The sequence below is a fragment of the Artibeus jamaicensis genome, unplaced genomic scaffold (genome assembly GCF_021234435.1).
Source record: "Artibeus jamaicensis isolate MK-2021 breed Jamaican fruit bat unplaced genomic scaffold, CSHL_Jam_final scaffold_847, whole genome shotgun sequence".
Lineage (NCBI taxonomy): Eukaryota > Metazoa > Chordata > Mammalia > Chiroptera > Phyllostomidae > Artibeus > Artibeus jamaicensis.
Window position 1 is genome coordinate 13,302,239 of NW_026522057.1, and position 16,047 is coordinate 13,318,285.

A 16,047-nucleotide genomic window follows, 5' to 3' on the forward strand; every position below is an offset into this window, starting at 1 on the left:
GCTCAGGGAGGGGGCGGGGACTAGACTGGGGGCTTGGATAAAAAGAAGTCAGGTAAAAAAAAAAAACACCTGGGGAAAGGGGTAGAGTTGGAGGGTCGGAGCCTAGCGTCAGAAGGGCGGGGCCCAGGGGAGGGCGGGGCTCAGATGGGGGCGGAGTTTACCAAACAGTGGGAAGGATCTGAAGGGGCGGGTCGTGGGGGAGTGTGTTCCGGACAAGGACAAGCAGCGAGCCTGTCCCCCAACCACTCCCAGGCAACCTCGGCCTGTCTCTCACCCCCTTAAGGTGGCTTGTTGCCTGGAAGTAGATGAGGTAGGCCTTCCGGGGCTCAAGCGGTGGGTTCCAGAAGCCGCGATAGGTCTGATTGTCGCCCACGGTGAAGGGCATGGCCTCAGGCAGACTGCTGGCCGCCAGTTCGGCCCCGAAGTAGTGCACCAGGCCGCGGGCCAGCGCGGCATCGAAGGTGAGCGGCACTGGGAAGCAGTCCTGGCCGCCGGGCTCCCGCCGCAGCCTCCTCGGGCGCTCCTCCTGCACGATCACCTGGTACACACTGGAGGGGGACAGGAGAGCGCAATGACCACTGGGGCCAGGGACAGGGAGAGCTACCTGGGGGCCAGGGCCATGGGCTCTGAGGTCAGGCCCAGCAGGGGGCTGATCGCGGCTCTGCCTCTTGCTAGCTAGGAAAGTCACTTAACCTTCCTGGGCCTCAAATTTCATCCTCTGCTGAATGGGCGTTATCACAGGGCTGTTCCTTGAGGTAGAAGTGAAGAAGGAAGCAAGCTTAGCAAGTAGCCGGGCCTCTCGGCTGTTATCACTGGGACTCAGTAAGGCTGAAAGAATGTGGGCCCTGCTCAGGTGCGCCCACCGGGACTCCCCAGAGAGTCCCGCAGCGCCTGCCACAGGTCTGAGAAACCCGTGGTCTCAGGCTCCATTCTCATCATTGCTGGCTCCCTCTTCAGCGAGAGTTAAAGGAGATGTGTTCATTCATTCAGAAAGTGTGCGGTAAGCTCAGACAACTGGCCTGCAATGGGCACTCGGGGATCTGGTGACCTCGGGTCGGAGAGGCTGGCGCTGAGCAAGCAAACGACACACAAACGCTACATCCCGAGTATCCTCCCAACCAGAGGCAGCCTCGAATCTGCAGCTCTGAGCCCGATGTCTCTCGGTCCTAACGGCTGGTTATGTTTCCTGGTCTGTATTCCCTCTGATCTGTGTCTCCTGGTCCCGACTTGCGTGTTTCTGTTTATTTTTACCACTTTCCTGAATGGCTTTTTGCTGAGAGCGCCTCCAAATCCTCTGTGGAACAAAGCCAACCATGCCTAAATGAATCCTGACAAATTTAAATATTTCGAGTCACAGCCTTGATTGCGTCTCGGCGTGTGACACCCCACACGGACAGCCTGCAGTCTGGGGAGTGGAGATGCCTTGCTCTCCAGCTGTTTCCTTCGAGCTTCCGAGCTGCGGGGGAGTCACCCCAGCACCCCGGCATTTGGGCCACACAGGTTCATTCCCTGTCACTAGCTTGTTGCAAACGCCAGCCCAGGCCCCTCTCAGCCTCCACTTCCCAGGCTCCGTTCAGGCCTCTCCTGGCCCGAAGTCCCCCCAGGAGATGATAATGATCAGCACTGGCCGGGAAGAAAGTGCCTCTTAAGTGGGCATGACCCCCATTATGCAGACAAGGAAAGGGAGCTGCGAGAGGTAAGGATATACCCAAGGCTGCACGGCCATCACCCCCGCCCCGCCCAGTCTTCTCATCATCATTCCAGAGCACTGCTGACCGGGCAGGCTTGCAGGACCCCTCACAAGGACAAGGCAAGGAGGTTTCCCAGTCCCTTCCAGACTCAAGTGCACCGAGGCCCTGTGCTCCTGCAAAATGCAAAGTGCCCCTCAGATGCCCTGATGTTTTTCTGGGTTTGCCCTGAGGATCTGGGAATCAATGAGGGACAGGCTTTGCAGTGGCAAGCATGGGGGAGGCAAAGCAGAGAAAAGAGTGGAAGGGAGTGAAGAAGTGAAGGGTGTCAAGGGCACCTGAGCGACCTGCTGCCTTCCTGAAGGGCTTGCTAGGCCCCGCCCATGGCCAAAGACAGGTTTTCACCTTCTCCCAATGCTTGTACCTTTTGTGAGTAAAGAAGATGAACCAGAGGTGCAGGGCGGCTCTGTGACTTCGAGAAAAGGTACCAGCTTTGCAGACAGACCTGGGTTCCAAACCCCAGCTCTATCTCTCACCAGCTGTGTGGCCTTGGGGCCAAGTTCTTGAGGCTCTGAGCCTATTTCCTGATACATAAAATAAGGTACTAGTACCCACTCCACAGGGTGCAATGAGGACAAATGACTGTGCAGGTAAAGTCCCTAGCATGGTGTCTGACTGACAGTGAGTATGTACACATACACCCTCATACTCTCTCACACACACACACCCCAACTTGTCTCCAGCACCTTCTCCCCAGCAGAGGCAGCCCCATCAGCAGCCCCAGCCTCCTCTGGGGAGAAGGAAGTGGAGAAGCCAAGTTCTCGGCCACTCCAGAGAAGTGGCCCCATCCAGCTGGCTGCCCTAGCCTTCTAGACAGCCCATCCCCGTGCCTCCCTCAGATGAACCCTCCAGGAGATAAGCTGGAAAGAAACAAGGCCCCAGAGCTCCCTTCTCCAAGGGGTCCGAGGGAAGGCCTTCCAGAGCTCCAGGCTGACACTGTCCAGGGATCTCATGACAATCACCACCTGACACCCGTGGCCTTGGAAGGGAGTGGCTACGGGCATTCCGCCTGCCCAGGATCAAAGAACATCCCCCTCCAGACACTCCAAGCTCCGAGTGGGAGATTGAAGGAGGACAAGGGTGAGCTGGCCTGGGGCAGTGGGCTCTGGGTCAGCGGAGGGGCCTCTTCCCAATGACCTTGACCTCCCACCCCTCCCTCCAGGCTTTCCTACCTGATGGGCGCACCACGGCCCTGTGCGGGCCTCAGCAGCACGGTGATGGTGTTCTCAGACTCTCCCAGGGGCGACGGCATGTCAGCATAATCAAAGCTGGGAGCTGGCGGAAGGGACAGGGACATAAGCATGGAGCCACTGGACCAGAAGGCCAGGCCCCCAACCTCCTTGACCCCTGCCCTTAGATCTCTTCCCCTTCAGCCTTCGGCTCCTTGTCCCCTCTCACCTGAGCTTCCCTGACCCCTGACCTCAGCCCTCTGATTCCACTGACCACAGTCTCCTGTGCCCTCTGACTTCATTTTCACTGACCTCAAACCCTAAACGGTTCATTTATCTCAGCAGGAGACGACCACAACCACCCCCAGGAGGCTCCCTGCCCCCACCACCCGCGGAGCCCCAGGATTCTGGTCTCCTCCAAAGGGGCCAGGCCAAGGTCAGAGGGCTCACCTGAGATGTTGGTGGTGATCTCTGTGAGGGCCGCCTGGCCGAAGCCTTTGCCCGTGCGGGCCCGCACAGAGAAGAGGTAGGTGGTGCCTGGGTGCAGGTTGGAGAAGACATGGTAGGTCTCATTGCGGAGCTTGGAGATGGTACGCCGTGGGCCCGGCACGTTCACCGCCGGGTCTGATGACTCGATGCTCTGGTAGCTGATCTGGGGACAGGAGGGGCGGGTAGGCACAGGGATGGGGAAAGGCATCGCTGGCCTAACAGCCTCCCATCCATATGTTAAGGGATAAGGCTGGGCAAAGGAAGTGGGACTGTGGTGCCACTTGGCCCAGGCTGCTGGGAACCTTCCCCTCCCTCTCCTGCCTTCAGGTGCCTTGTCCCTGTAACCCGGGGGTCCCCAACCTCCGGGCCGCTGTGGACCAGTACCAGTCCAGGCCTGTTAGGAATAGGGCCGAACAGCCCAGTCCATGGGAAAACTGCCTTCCATGAAACTAGCCCCTGGTGCCAAAAAGGTTGGGGACCACTGCTGCAACCCACAGATGCCGATCACAGTTGAAGGAACCTCAATGATCACCCCAGTCCCCACACCATGCTTCTCCCTCTCCAAGTTGTATGTCTGCTTCCACCAGGGGCCCCCACAGTAAGGGGTCCAAACCCACCTCATACTGAGTGATGAGACCATTCGGTTCCTGAGGCTCCTCCCACTTGAGAAAGATCATGTCCTCCAGTGGAGTGAAGGTCAGAGACTCAGCGGCAATCCCACCAGGCACTGCAAGGGAAAGGCAGCATGGGGAAGCTGGCTTTGTAGCCAGAGACCCGAATTCAAATTCCAGCCCTGACATTTCCAAACTGGTACACTTGGACTATTCAACCTCTCTGAGCCTCAGTTTCCTCATCAGTGAAATGGGGGTGATGCTAACCCTTCCCTCACCCAAATTAAGTGATGTGATGTACATAAAGCAATGTCCTATGGCTCAACCTATTCCTGGGCACTCAAAAAAGTAGCTGGCGCTTGCATTACTCTGCAGGTTGCGTTCTGCACAGAAGAATGTTTGGATGGTCTTATTCTGACCCAGTTGAGTAGTTTTCAGAACATATAAACATTTGCCAGAGAAATGAAAATAATTGCCTTAGTGGATAGATACATTCTTTTCTAATTACATAAACAATATGCTCAATGTATAAAATCAAAATGAGCAGAAAGAAAATTAATGGCACCTACAATTCCATTACCCAAAGAATAATACCGTTCACATTTCAGCATAAACCCTTTCGGGCACAGTTTTGTTTTACTTTGTCTGTTTTTGTTCTCATGTATCATCTTAACAGCAAGTCACAAGATGTTTCTTCTGGGAAGAGAATGGTCTTTGTCTGGGAAAACACCTTAATAAACCACTGCTGGGAAGCTCAGCTCCTCGGACGGATGGAAACCAAGCGGTTAGCGAGGCCACACCACCACCCACGCGCCACAGCGATGAAATGGAAAAGACGATTCCAAGTGTTGGTGAGGACACAGAGCAGCCAAAGTTCTCACACTCCTGCCAGTGGCCATGGAAATGGCTAAAGCCACTTGGGAAAACTGGGTCTATCTGCCCGTTGTGAGCAAGTCTACTTAAAATATCCCACCAAGATTTTTTTCTTTTCAGCACAATTGAAAATAGCTGAACACGGAAGACAACTACAACGCCCAGCAATAGTAAAGAGGGTGAATAAATACAGGGCCTTCACACAGTGGTCTGCTCAGCAATGAGACTAAATTCCCTAGGACTGCACCCGCGACGTGGCTGAATCTCTCATGCAAGAAGTTGAGAGAAAGAAGCCAAGTGTTTTATACAGTACACAAAACAAACACACCCTGCGTGATTCCACTGACATATAATTCACACGAGTGGAATCTGCATTACAGGCATTACAGCCCAGGATGGCCCTGGGAGTCTGTGGGTGGGAAGGTACCTGGAGGGGTCTCCTGGGAGATGGGGATGCTGGGTGTGGATTATCCTGATGCGCCCAGTCTGTGGGAATCGACTTAGCTGACCACTTAATGTAAGCATACCTCCTCCAAGTACTATCCTAATACTTAAATGAAAAGTAGAACATAGTAAGTAGTGAGCAGTTACCGGAGGGAGAAGGGAGGACAGGGGCCGAGAAAGAAGAAAGAAGGCCAAGCAGCCCAAGTGAGGCCGGGTCAGAGTGAGGTGCAGTCTCAACAAGATACCTCGTGGGGGAGCAGGGCAGAGGTCAAAAGATTTTAAGAACACAGCGATCTGACGTTGAACTTGACGGTAGTTTATGAAGGGTAGCAGAGTGCATCGCCCCCAAACATGCCACTTTGACTTAAAGACTATTTTGAGCTGGATTGAGGAGGGAATTGAGGGGAAGCAGATACAGAAGACCCTTGAATAAAGCCCTTTCGTTGAACACTGCTCTATTATAATGTTCATAAGAAAAAAAGATCGCTTCCCGGCAGGGGCCACTGTCCGTGTGGAGTTTGCCCGTCTTCCCCGTGTCTGTGGGTGTCCTCACCGGGTACTCCAGTTTTTCCCCACACCCCGAAGATGTGCATGTGAGGTGAGGTGGGCTGTCTGAATGGTCCCAGCGAGTGTGACCTGCCTGTGACGGAAGGATGCCTGTGGCGCCCTGTCCGGGGTCAGGTCCCGCCTTGGGCCCTGAGCTCCAGCCACCCTCCACCCTGCAACTGGAATAAACAGGTTGGAAAATAATTATCTTACTTGTCTCTAATCATCTTTTCAATGTTTACTATTAAAAGTGCTTTGGGTCATTAACCAGAAATATGCCCTTGGAACCTGATTCCTGTTTATATCAATCAGCCTGTGGTAAAACTGGATTTGTTATATGTTGTTTCACTGGAAGTCACGATTGGTGAGAACTTATCGCTGATGTTAAGTAAGGACCGTCGAAGAAAAGTTCTCTGCCCTCAACTATTTGCCTAAAAGAAAGACATAAATTTGTAGAGGTGCCCCCCCCACCCTGAAGGAAAGAAGTTAGTCAATGAGACAACGCTAGACTAGAAAAATCTACATGAACTTTACTAAACAGCCCTTATCTACCATTAGTTTCCCCATATTTTTGCCTTCGCATAATCTGCTGCCCCTAGAATCTCAAGGTGCTTTCCTTTGCCTCGTCACTTCTCTAACAACTCACTGTTCTGCTGTTATGATGCCACAGAAGCCCCAGTTCTAACCAGCCCTTCCAGTTACTCATAGCTGAGCACTCACTCCCATGTGTATACGCCACGCACATGGTAATAAACTCCCATATGCCTGTCTCATTAAGCTGTCTTTTCTCAGTCTAATTTACAGAGCCCCAGCCGGTGAACCTAAGATGGAGAGAAGGGAGAAAGTTCAGCTTTTCCTTCTCTACATTTGCAGTTCTTCGGGGTAAACCCCTGTGGTCCTCACCGCCCCCCCCCAGCAAATCCACACCACGTCGGCACTGGGCATGGGGTACGCATGCTGCCTTGGGGGAGCGGGCTTTGGTGAAAACCAAGGGAGGAGCTCAACCCTGTGTCCGGGCCGCTGCTGGGCACAGCAGGAAACTGCACATGTGAACAGGCGAGGAAAACTGTTCGCCAAGCAGCTTCGGGCGCCCAGGGATTTGCAGGAATCTGGGCAATGCTCCAGACCTGTGCTGGCAGTGGGGCTGCTAGGAATGAAAACTCTGAAGCAGATGGCCCGGTTTAGAACCCAGCTCTGCAGCCCATCCACTAGCTAGGTGATCGCATCTGTAAAATGGGAGTGGTAACCGTAAGCTACCACGTAGGGCTGTCATGGAATTATATGCACAAATATATGGAGAGTGTTCAGAACAGGACTTGACGTGGGTAGTAAGTGCTGGCTACGTATCAGCTGGGCACAGGTGGAGCACTTCACCCAGCAACAAGAGGACGCACATTTTTCCAAGTGCACATGAAACATTTACCAACATTTAACTATAGGTTGGGCTGTAAAGTGAGGATCAAATTTCAAAAGACCAGAATTAAAGCATGTACACTGCCCACAGTGGAATTAAGCTAGAAATGAATAACAAAACAATAATTAGAAAAGTCCCAATTGCCTAGAAATTAAACAACATAATTCTAAATAATTCTAGCGTCAAAGAAGGAATCATGACAGAAATTAGAAAATATTTTGAACAGAATGATAATAAAGATGGGGCTTATCAGAAGTCATGAGTGCAGGTAACACAGGGCTGACAGGGAAATTTATGGCTTTAAATGCATATATCAGGAATGAAGAGAGTTCAAAATTAATGCTCTACTAAGCTCCCATCCCAAAAAGCTAAAAGAACAGCTGATCAGATCCTAAGAAAGTATAATAAAAAAGGAAATAAATATGCAATAAAGAAAATCAACTAAGCCGAAGTTGCCCCTTCACAAAGGCTAATAAAGTTTATAAGTCTCTAGCAAGAGCGAACAAGTTTCGGAGTCAGGGGGTCAGATCTGAGTCCCGGCTCTACCAGGTGCAGCTGGAACCTCTCTGAGCCTCAGTGACCTCAGCTTCCAAATGACATAACGATAAGCCCCACCACAAGCACGGCTGTGAAATTCAAGGGAATGTGTGCAAAGCACGTGCAACAACAGCTAATGTCCCATGGGCCCTAAAAAATATTAGCTGCGGTTTTGTTTTAATAGCACAGTTCACCTCCTAGGAGAGAAGACACAAGTTACCATGTCAGGAATGGAAAAACGGGATATCATTTAACAGACGTTAAATAAATATAATAAGAGGATTTGGTAGACAACTTAATGTCAAGGAATTCGACAATTTAGGTGAAATGAACAAATTCCTTAAAAACACAGTACACCAAAACCGATACAGGAAAAAAGCTGAATATCCCAAAATCTATTTTAAAAATTAAAACTGTTATTTAAAAACACTGCCACAAAGAACACTCCAGGCCCACAGATGGCTGGCTTCACTGCTGAATTCTTCCAAACATTTAAGGAAGGAATTATACCAATTAACCCAAAGGCCTCCAGAGAATAAATATTAGCTATCATGACTTCGTTGTTACAGAGTTGATTTGATCCTAAGCCAAAAAACTTTCCTACGTACATCTCGGTCTCAGACACGGGGTGTCCGTGGGGGGCACGGAGGGCCCTGGGAATCAGGGCAGGGCTCTTACCGTCCTCGTCCGTCTGGAAGGTGACCTCCTTGCCCTCCTTGCGCCCCTCGGGGTTCGTGAGGACGAGGCGCACATGAACGTCCCGGAAGGGCAGCAGGTTCTTGATGGTGTGGCGGCTGACCCCGCGCTCCATCCTCACGCAGTCCCGGACCGTCTGGTTGTGGCTACTGCCCAGGGTGTAGTGGTAGCACAGGGACACGGTGTAGGTGTGGCAGCGGGTCACGTTGTAGCCCAGCGGCTCCCACTGCAGGGTCAGCTGGCGGGCCTGGATCTCAGCGAACGCCAGGCCTTTGGGGGCCCTCATGGGCTCTGGGGAACCCGGGGGAGAGAGGAGAAGGCAGAGGAAATGGGGAGAGAAGAGGAAGAGCAATCAGAGAGGAAACATCTCAGTCAGTTGACTGAAAGCATCCCCCCTCCGTCCCCAGGAGCTCAAGGGGTCCCCCAGCAGGGTGCAGGTGTGTGTTCTGGAGTCAGGTGGGGCCACGTCTGAACCCTGGCTCTGCCGCCTGCCGCTGGCAACCACGGGCTGAGTCGCTTCCCCTCTCCGAGCCTCAGTCTCCTCACCTTCAAAATGAGACAATAATAAGCCCTGCCACACAGGATGGTTGTGAAGTTTAAGGTGATGCGTGCAAAGGACACACAACAACACACACGACAGGCCCCATAAAATATTAGCTGTAGTTCTGTTTTGATAACACGGTTTACCGTATTCCTGGACCACATCAGGCCAGTCTGAATCAACCCATTGCTGTATTTTTCTTAAGAGATTAATTCCAAAGTTGTTCTGTAATATGTAATACAATAATATAGAAATCAGGAGGACAGAGGAAACGAGAGCCAAATAGTTTTAAAATGCCAGAGAATGTTTAGGAAAACAGAAATGCGTGCCATTAAGTCCTGTGCGGGGTCTAAAAATAAGATTCGGGTGGAGTGATGAGCACCCTGGCTACCAAAGCAAAAAGAGAAATACAATGTTATATAAGGAAAATAATAACAATGGCAGTTAACGTTTACTGGGGGCTTTGTACGTGCCAGGCATTGTTTTAGAGCCTTTAAAAGGCTTTATTTCATTTAATCCTCCCTGAAATTCAACAGACAGATGCTATCATTAGTCCCATAAGAATATGCCAAGGGGAGGCACAGAGAGATGAAGTAACTTGCCCACAGCAGCACAGCCAGGTGAGTGGTGAAGCTGGGATTTACATAGGACAGGCTGCCTCCAGAATCCGTGATCTCCATTAACCACCACCACTCAACCTAGGGAGGTGAATTCCTAGGTGAATTCCAGGGTTAGGAATTCACTGCCAAAAAAAAATCACACCAATTCCTCAGGAGAGACAGCTACCCCAACAAGAGGAAAGAGCATGTTATAGCCTCTTGGTGACTCTGTGGGGCCACAAAAAATGTCCCCATTTGATAAATGAAAAAACTGAGGCTTCTGGGGGAAGCCAGGATGGAACCCGGGGGCTCAGCCCTGAGTCCGGCATCTTCACTGGCCAGCGGTGTGATCTCAGGCAAATCTCTGGGCCTCAGTCTCCTCCCCTATAAAATGGGGGCATGAGGGAGAAGCCAAGATTACTTGTGAGGGTCCTTTTCTCTCTTGCACCCTGACTCTGTGAAATTCAGTGTCATTGCCCTCAAGTTCTATGAGCACCAACGCGTTGCCAGTTAGAGGATCTCAGGAAACACCTTAGTGAATGGGGAGAGGGCACAGCTGCTTGGCCTCTCAAAATGATTACGTCCCTATCATAGTTTTGTCTATGATTGATGGGCTCAGGATGCACTTTACAGAGAAGATGCAGAGGGAAACATGAGCCCAGGCTGCTCTTCACAGGGACCCGTGGGTAGCACAGCTTTAGCGGCTGGCCCCCAAGCGCGGCACGGTACAATTTTCTGTTTCCGCCCGGGACCTCTCCTTTCTTTCCCGAGCCACAGGCAAAGACCATGTCTTCAGACATATATCTGGCCACCAAAGAAATATTTCTGCAGCTGCTAGGAGCAAGGCACACCCTTCAACTTCTTACAGTTCTGGCTCCCTCCTCCCCACAGGCGTGGCAGACCTGGTCCCCACCTGACAAGGACAGGGAAGGGCTGGCTCCCGCTGCTCACGGCAACCCGAGGGCTGCAGGCTGCAAGCCCAGTAACCACACATAGGTTTTTCCTCCCTGGACCACGGAGACTTAGCTAAATGTTCTTCTCTGCAGTCTTGTTTTAACCCATCATTCTTATGTGTTTGGGGCAGAGGGGGTGGATTTTGTGTGTGCTGACTCTGCCGTCTTCTTCAGAGGTCCTAGGTTTATTCCCTGACTTTCTGGCCCTGGTCCTTGCTGTCCCACGCGTTTTGTCCCAAGGTGTCTGTGGGAGCCGGGTTAGCACTGCCTATGTGCGCTAGCGCACACCGTCCCCGCCCCTGGGACGCCTGCCCCACTTTCTGCTCCATCCCTCCACTCGGCCCAAGCGTCCTGCTTCCTTCACCCTCCTGCGGCATTTACAGGTGGGCAGGGGATGTTACACGTAAACCGGTGACACAGGCTGGGCCTGCAGTACATACAACAAACAGACGATGAGCATCCCGACCACAACGGGCGGCTGCTGCCCAGCTCCACTCGAGGTTCCCGGGCCCAGTGACAGGCTCAGGGTTGCCAGACGCCCCCATTTCCTTTTTTTTACAGAAAAGCCAGAAATTCAGATTTTCATGCAAAACCTCCAGATTTTTAAACACTGACAACCTGCTCAGGTTCTTTAAAGCCACTTTGCAGGGCACCAAACAGCAGCCTCTAACTCAGGGGGGGTAACACACCCACCCACACGCCGGGGTGTCTCGTTCTCCCCTGGCGGTGCCAGCCCCCACCGACCTCGCTGGGCTGAAGGGCCTTCGGGAAGAAAGCTCCCATTGCTCTTCCCTCCCCACCCTGATCAAATCTGGGCAGATCCAGAGGCTGGAAGAGTTTGTTGACTACAGACTGATATGTTGATTGAGGGGTGTGAATTCATGAGTCTCTGTGTTTCCAAAAACCATCTGGCAAGCAGACACACTCCCTTCAGCTGCCAGCGCACACGGGCAACACAGAACCTGGGGGCCTCTGAGCCCCTCCCTCTAAATTCCACAGGCTGCAGGCCACTCGGAGACCAAAGGTCAAAATGCACATTACAACAACAAGGCTAACAGTTAACATCTGTTCGATTAGTCCAAAATGTGTTGATTTTCATAATGCTAATGAAGATACAGTAACCCTGCACCATTCAGCTGTTTCCTGTGGAAGGGACTTTGGGGTGGGGCCGGGTGCTCCAAACTGCAAATCCTGCGTCCACCCCTTATTAGTTCTGTGACCTCGGGCAAGTGACTCAACCCCCTGGAACGTGAGGTCCACGACCAGAACAAAACGGAGGTGACCACGCCCACTTTGAAGAGCAAGTGCGAGAGCTCCAGGAGGCGGGTCAAGTTGCTCAGACCGCATTAATGAATTAAACAAGCGCGCACCAAGGTGAGATGCTGGTAGCAGTGCAAATCAGTACAACCATTTTTAAAGCTCTGTACGTCAAAGCCCCTTCTGAAACCACTGCTGTCTACTTATCCTAAAGAAAACTCAGGAAGGAAATAAAGCGCTCTAAGCACTGTTTCAACATTGTATTGTTTTAATAATAATGGGAATCCAGGAACAAACAGTCCAGCAATATGGAGACACTCAGTGGACTTCTACACCCACTAAACAATACGATAAACAACCTAACACATGTAACAGCATCAAGCGAAGGAAGCAGAATACAAATGCTTTCCACATCCCAATAACAAGGGTGTAAAAATGTGTACATGGGCAGAAAAACTGAAACAGCTGCTGGGCAGGGGCGACGAGATTGAGAGAGATTTTTTCAATGCCTTTTACTAACATTATATTATTGTTTTTATGGTAAATAATGTTGTGGGAGGGGAGTGTCAGGGGGATAGAGGAGACGACAACACAGCTGGCCACCAACGCAACAGCCACCGGCCCAGGCGCCTGAGCAAGGAGGAAGTAGTTATGTCAACGAGAAGCATGTCATTAACAGGGGCAGGACGAGCTGCTCGGGTCCTACCTGCCTGGCCCCTGCCCGGGCGGGCTTCCCTCCTGGCCGGCCTATGACAGATGGTTCGCAGTGCCAGGCACAAAGTCTCAGCCCACGCTGGCAGCTGTTTTGACTTTGTCTCAAACATCGGATCAGAAAGCAGGGCATCCAAACTTTGGTTCTGACTCTGCTATGGACTCGCTGTGTAGATTTGGGCAAGTGACTAAGTTTCCAAATCTCAAGCTTACTCATCTGGAAAATGGGATCAACAGCCACTACCAGGAAACCTGGGATCTTAACCCACTCCGTGACCACAGGCAGGAGCCCGCCCCCTCTGGGTTCCCATCCTACCTCTGGACACTAACAGGAGTGGAACAAGATTCTCTATGGGTCCCCAGCTCTTCTTTCTTCCATTCTAAGTACCCACATGACCAGAACTGGCTTTGAAGAGTTAAAAACACCATAATAATGACAGTTGTCATTTATGAAGTTTTGGGCACTATATTTCCCGTGCATTTAATGCGTTTGTATGCAATTACCTGCATTTAACCCAAAACACTGAAGGGCTCCAGGATGCAGACTTCACAAGTCCTCTCTTTTCCATCTACACTTATTCCCGAAACTGTAAGGGCTAAGTGTGGGGTTCTCAGCCTTGGCAGTATCGACATTTTGGACTCCGTAATTCTTTGTTGTGGGGGGGCTGTTTGTGCATTATAGGATGTTTAGCAGCTTCCCCTGCTTCCTCCACCCTTTGATGCCATTAGCCTCCCCCCCCCACCCCCTCGCTGTGATAACCAACATGTCTCCAGACGCTGCACATGTCTCCTGGGAGACAAACCACCCCTGGCTGAGAACCACCCACGTAAAAGACCTCATCCGGTCTCAGGGCTTTAAATACCATCTACGCCGTGTCTACTCTGATGACTTCCAAATGTATATCTGCAGCCCAAACCTCCTCCCTGAACTGCACACTCGTAAATCCATCCGCCGGGTACAGATCTCCACCGACCCTCTCACAGGCACTTCAGCGTCAACACCGAGCTCCTGCTCCACGGACCCCGGACCCCTGTCACAGCAGCTCCTCCTGCAGTCTGCTCCTTCACAGCTGCTCCAGCAAAACGCCTTGGAGCCATCCTTGACTTCTTTCCATTCCTTCTCTCTCATTGCATATCCAGTCCATCAGCGAGTGCAGTTAGCTCTGCCCTCAGAGTAAACCCAGAATCGAACCACTTTTCACCACCTCCATGCATCTTCCCAGCTCTCAGCCTCCACCCTCTCTCCTCCAGAGCGCTGCTATAGCCCCCTCACTGGCCTCTCCTATGGTCCCCTTGCCCTTTTAGTCTATTCTCTGCAAAAAGGGCCAGAATCATCCTTTTAAACAAAGCAGGTGATGTTACTCCTGCTCTCTAAACCCCACAGTAGTTCCCCAGCTCACCCCAAGTAAAATGGCCCCGAGTCCTACATCCCCCCCCCTCAGTCACTAGCCAGCAATCACACTGGCCTCCTTGCTGCTCCTCACCCAAGCCAAGCGCACTACTGCCTACACTGAGCTCACTCTCCTCCCCCAGCAGTGCCTCCCGCTTCCTGCACAGCCGGTCCTTGCCTCCTTCAGGTCTCTGCCATAATGTCACCTTCTCAGTAAACCGGACCCTTGAGCCTTTTTAAAATAACAATCTTCCTACCCCCACACCCCCACCCCCTCCCTGACCCTTATCATCATTTCACAAACTACACTGTCTGTCTCCTTGCTGTCTGTCTCCTGTCAGCAGACTGTGAGCTCCACATGCAGAATAGCCCACAAGCTAGTGGCCTCTGTCCGTCTTGGTCCCAGTCCTGTGTCCCTAGGAACTATATAGTACCTGACACATAACAGGCACCAAGAAACCATTTTGAATGAATCTTTACAGTCCGTTCAGTAAAGATCATTATTATTCCCACTTTATAAAACAAGGGACTAAAGTTCCAAGAGGTTAAGTAACTTGACCTAGATCTCTCAGCTAGAAAGTAATTCCCACTAGAATACTCCGCCCCACCACCCTAGGGTCTCCCCAAGTGTAGCATTAAATTGGATTTTAGCTGGTTCCCAGATCAGCTTTTAAATAAAGCAAAGAACATATATTGCTTGTAACTGTAAAAGTCAATATATGCAAATGAAATACGAAAAATCTCGCTGTTGAGGATAAAAAGAAACACTTAAGAATATGAATGGCAAAAATAAATAAACCTAAACCTTGTACCTTATTCAAAAATTAATTCAAAATGGATCATGGACTTAAGCATAAAATGTAAACACTATTTTGCAGTTTCATTGAAAAGAACAGGAGAAAATCTTTTGAATCTAGGATTAGGCAAGGAGTTCTTAAACTTGACACCAAAAGCACAATTCATAAAAGGAAACTTTTATAAATTGGCCCTCATCAAAATTAAAAATGGTTGTTCTGTGAAAGACCAGGTAAAGAGGATAAAAAGACAAGTTAAAAACTGGGAGAAAAGTATTTACAAACTATATACCCAACAAAAGGACTAGATCTAGAATGTGGAAAGAATGCTCAAAACTCAGCAGTAAAAAGTTAATAACCCAGTTAGAAAACGGGCAAAAACACCAACAACTCATTGAAGAGGAACGCAGATGGCAAACAGCACAGGAAAAGATATTCAGCATCACTAGGCACTGAAGAAATGCAAATTAAGACCAGAATGGAATATTACTATATACCTCTCAGAGTGACTAAAATAAAAAAATCACGACAACACCAAATGTTGGAGAGAATACTGAAAACTGGATCACTCGCACATTGCTGGTGAAAACATAAAAAACCCAGCTACCCTGGCAGTTTCCAATAAAACTAAATATGTCATTACCATATGACCTATCAGCTGGGAGCACTGATCCCAGAAAGTTCACGTCCACAAGGAACCTCTAGGCAAACGTTCACAGCAGCTTGACTTGTCAGAGCCAAAAAGCAGTGCCAGTCCAGATGTCCTTCAACAGACAGAAGGTTAAGCAAACTGTGGTGCGCCCATACCACAGAACACTACTCAGCCATAAAAGGAATGAACCGTTAATACACACAACAACTTGGGTAAATCTCCAGGGAATCATGCGGAACAAAACAGTCGATCTCAGTGCCAAAACAATTCAACTGGCAAAGAAGATTATTTTCGATAAATGGGGCTGGGACACCTAGACATCCCCATACAAAAGAATGAGGCTGGATCCTTACCTCACGCCATATACAAAAATTAACTCAAAATGGATCAAGGGTCTAAATATCTATGAAACTCTTAGAAAACATAGGGGTAAATCTTTGTGACTTTGGATCAGGCAATAGTTTTAGGTAGGACATCAAAAGCATAAAGTGGGCTTCATCAAAATTACAAACTTTTGTGCTTCATAGGACACCATCGAGAAAATTCAAGGACAACCCACAGAATGGAAGAAAATGTTTGCAAATACATCCAATAAGGGTCTAGTATCTAGAATATATAAAGAA

At 50.3% G+C, this 16,047-nt stretch overlaps 1 protein-coding gene across 4 annotated transcripts in view; it reads right to left on the bottom strand.

Annotated features, from left to right (window-relative positions):
- The window catches only part of PTPRU (protein tyrosine phosphatase receptor type U), a 75,860-nt gene that overhangs the window by 37,941 nt on the left and 21,872 nt on the right, over window positions 1-16,047 (bottom strand). For all 4 annotated transcript variants that reach the window (XM_037149284.2, XM_053660412.1, XM_053660410.1 and 1 more), the window contains exons 8-12: window positions 8,510-8,818; window positions 4,024-4,133; window positions 3,368-3,569; window positions 2,921-3,023; window positions 275-548 (exon numbers count right to left, since the gene is read on the bottom strand). In XM_037149284.2, coding sequence (XP_037005179.1) covers window positions 275-548; window positions 2,921-3,023; window positions 3,368-3,569; window positions 4,024-4,133; window positions 8,510-8,818 — 998 coding nt within the window. The remainder of the gene's footprint in view (window positions 1-274; window positions 549-2,920; window positions 3,024-3,367; window positions 3,570-4,023; window positions 4,134-8,509; window positions 8,819-16,047) is intronic.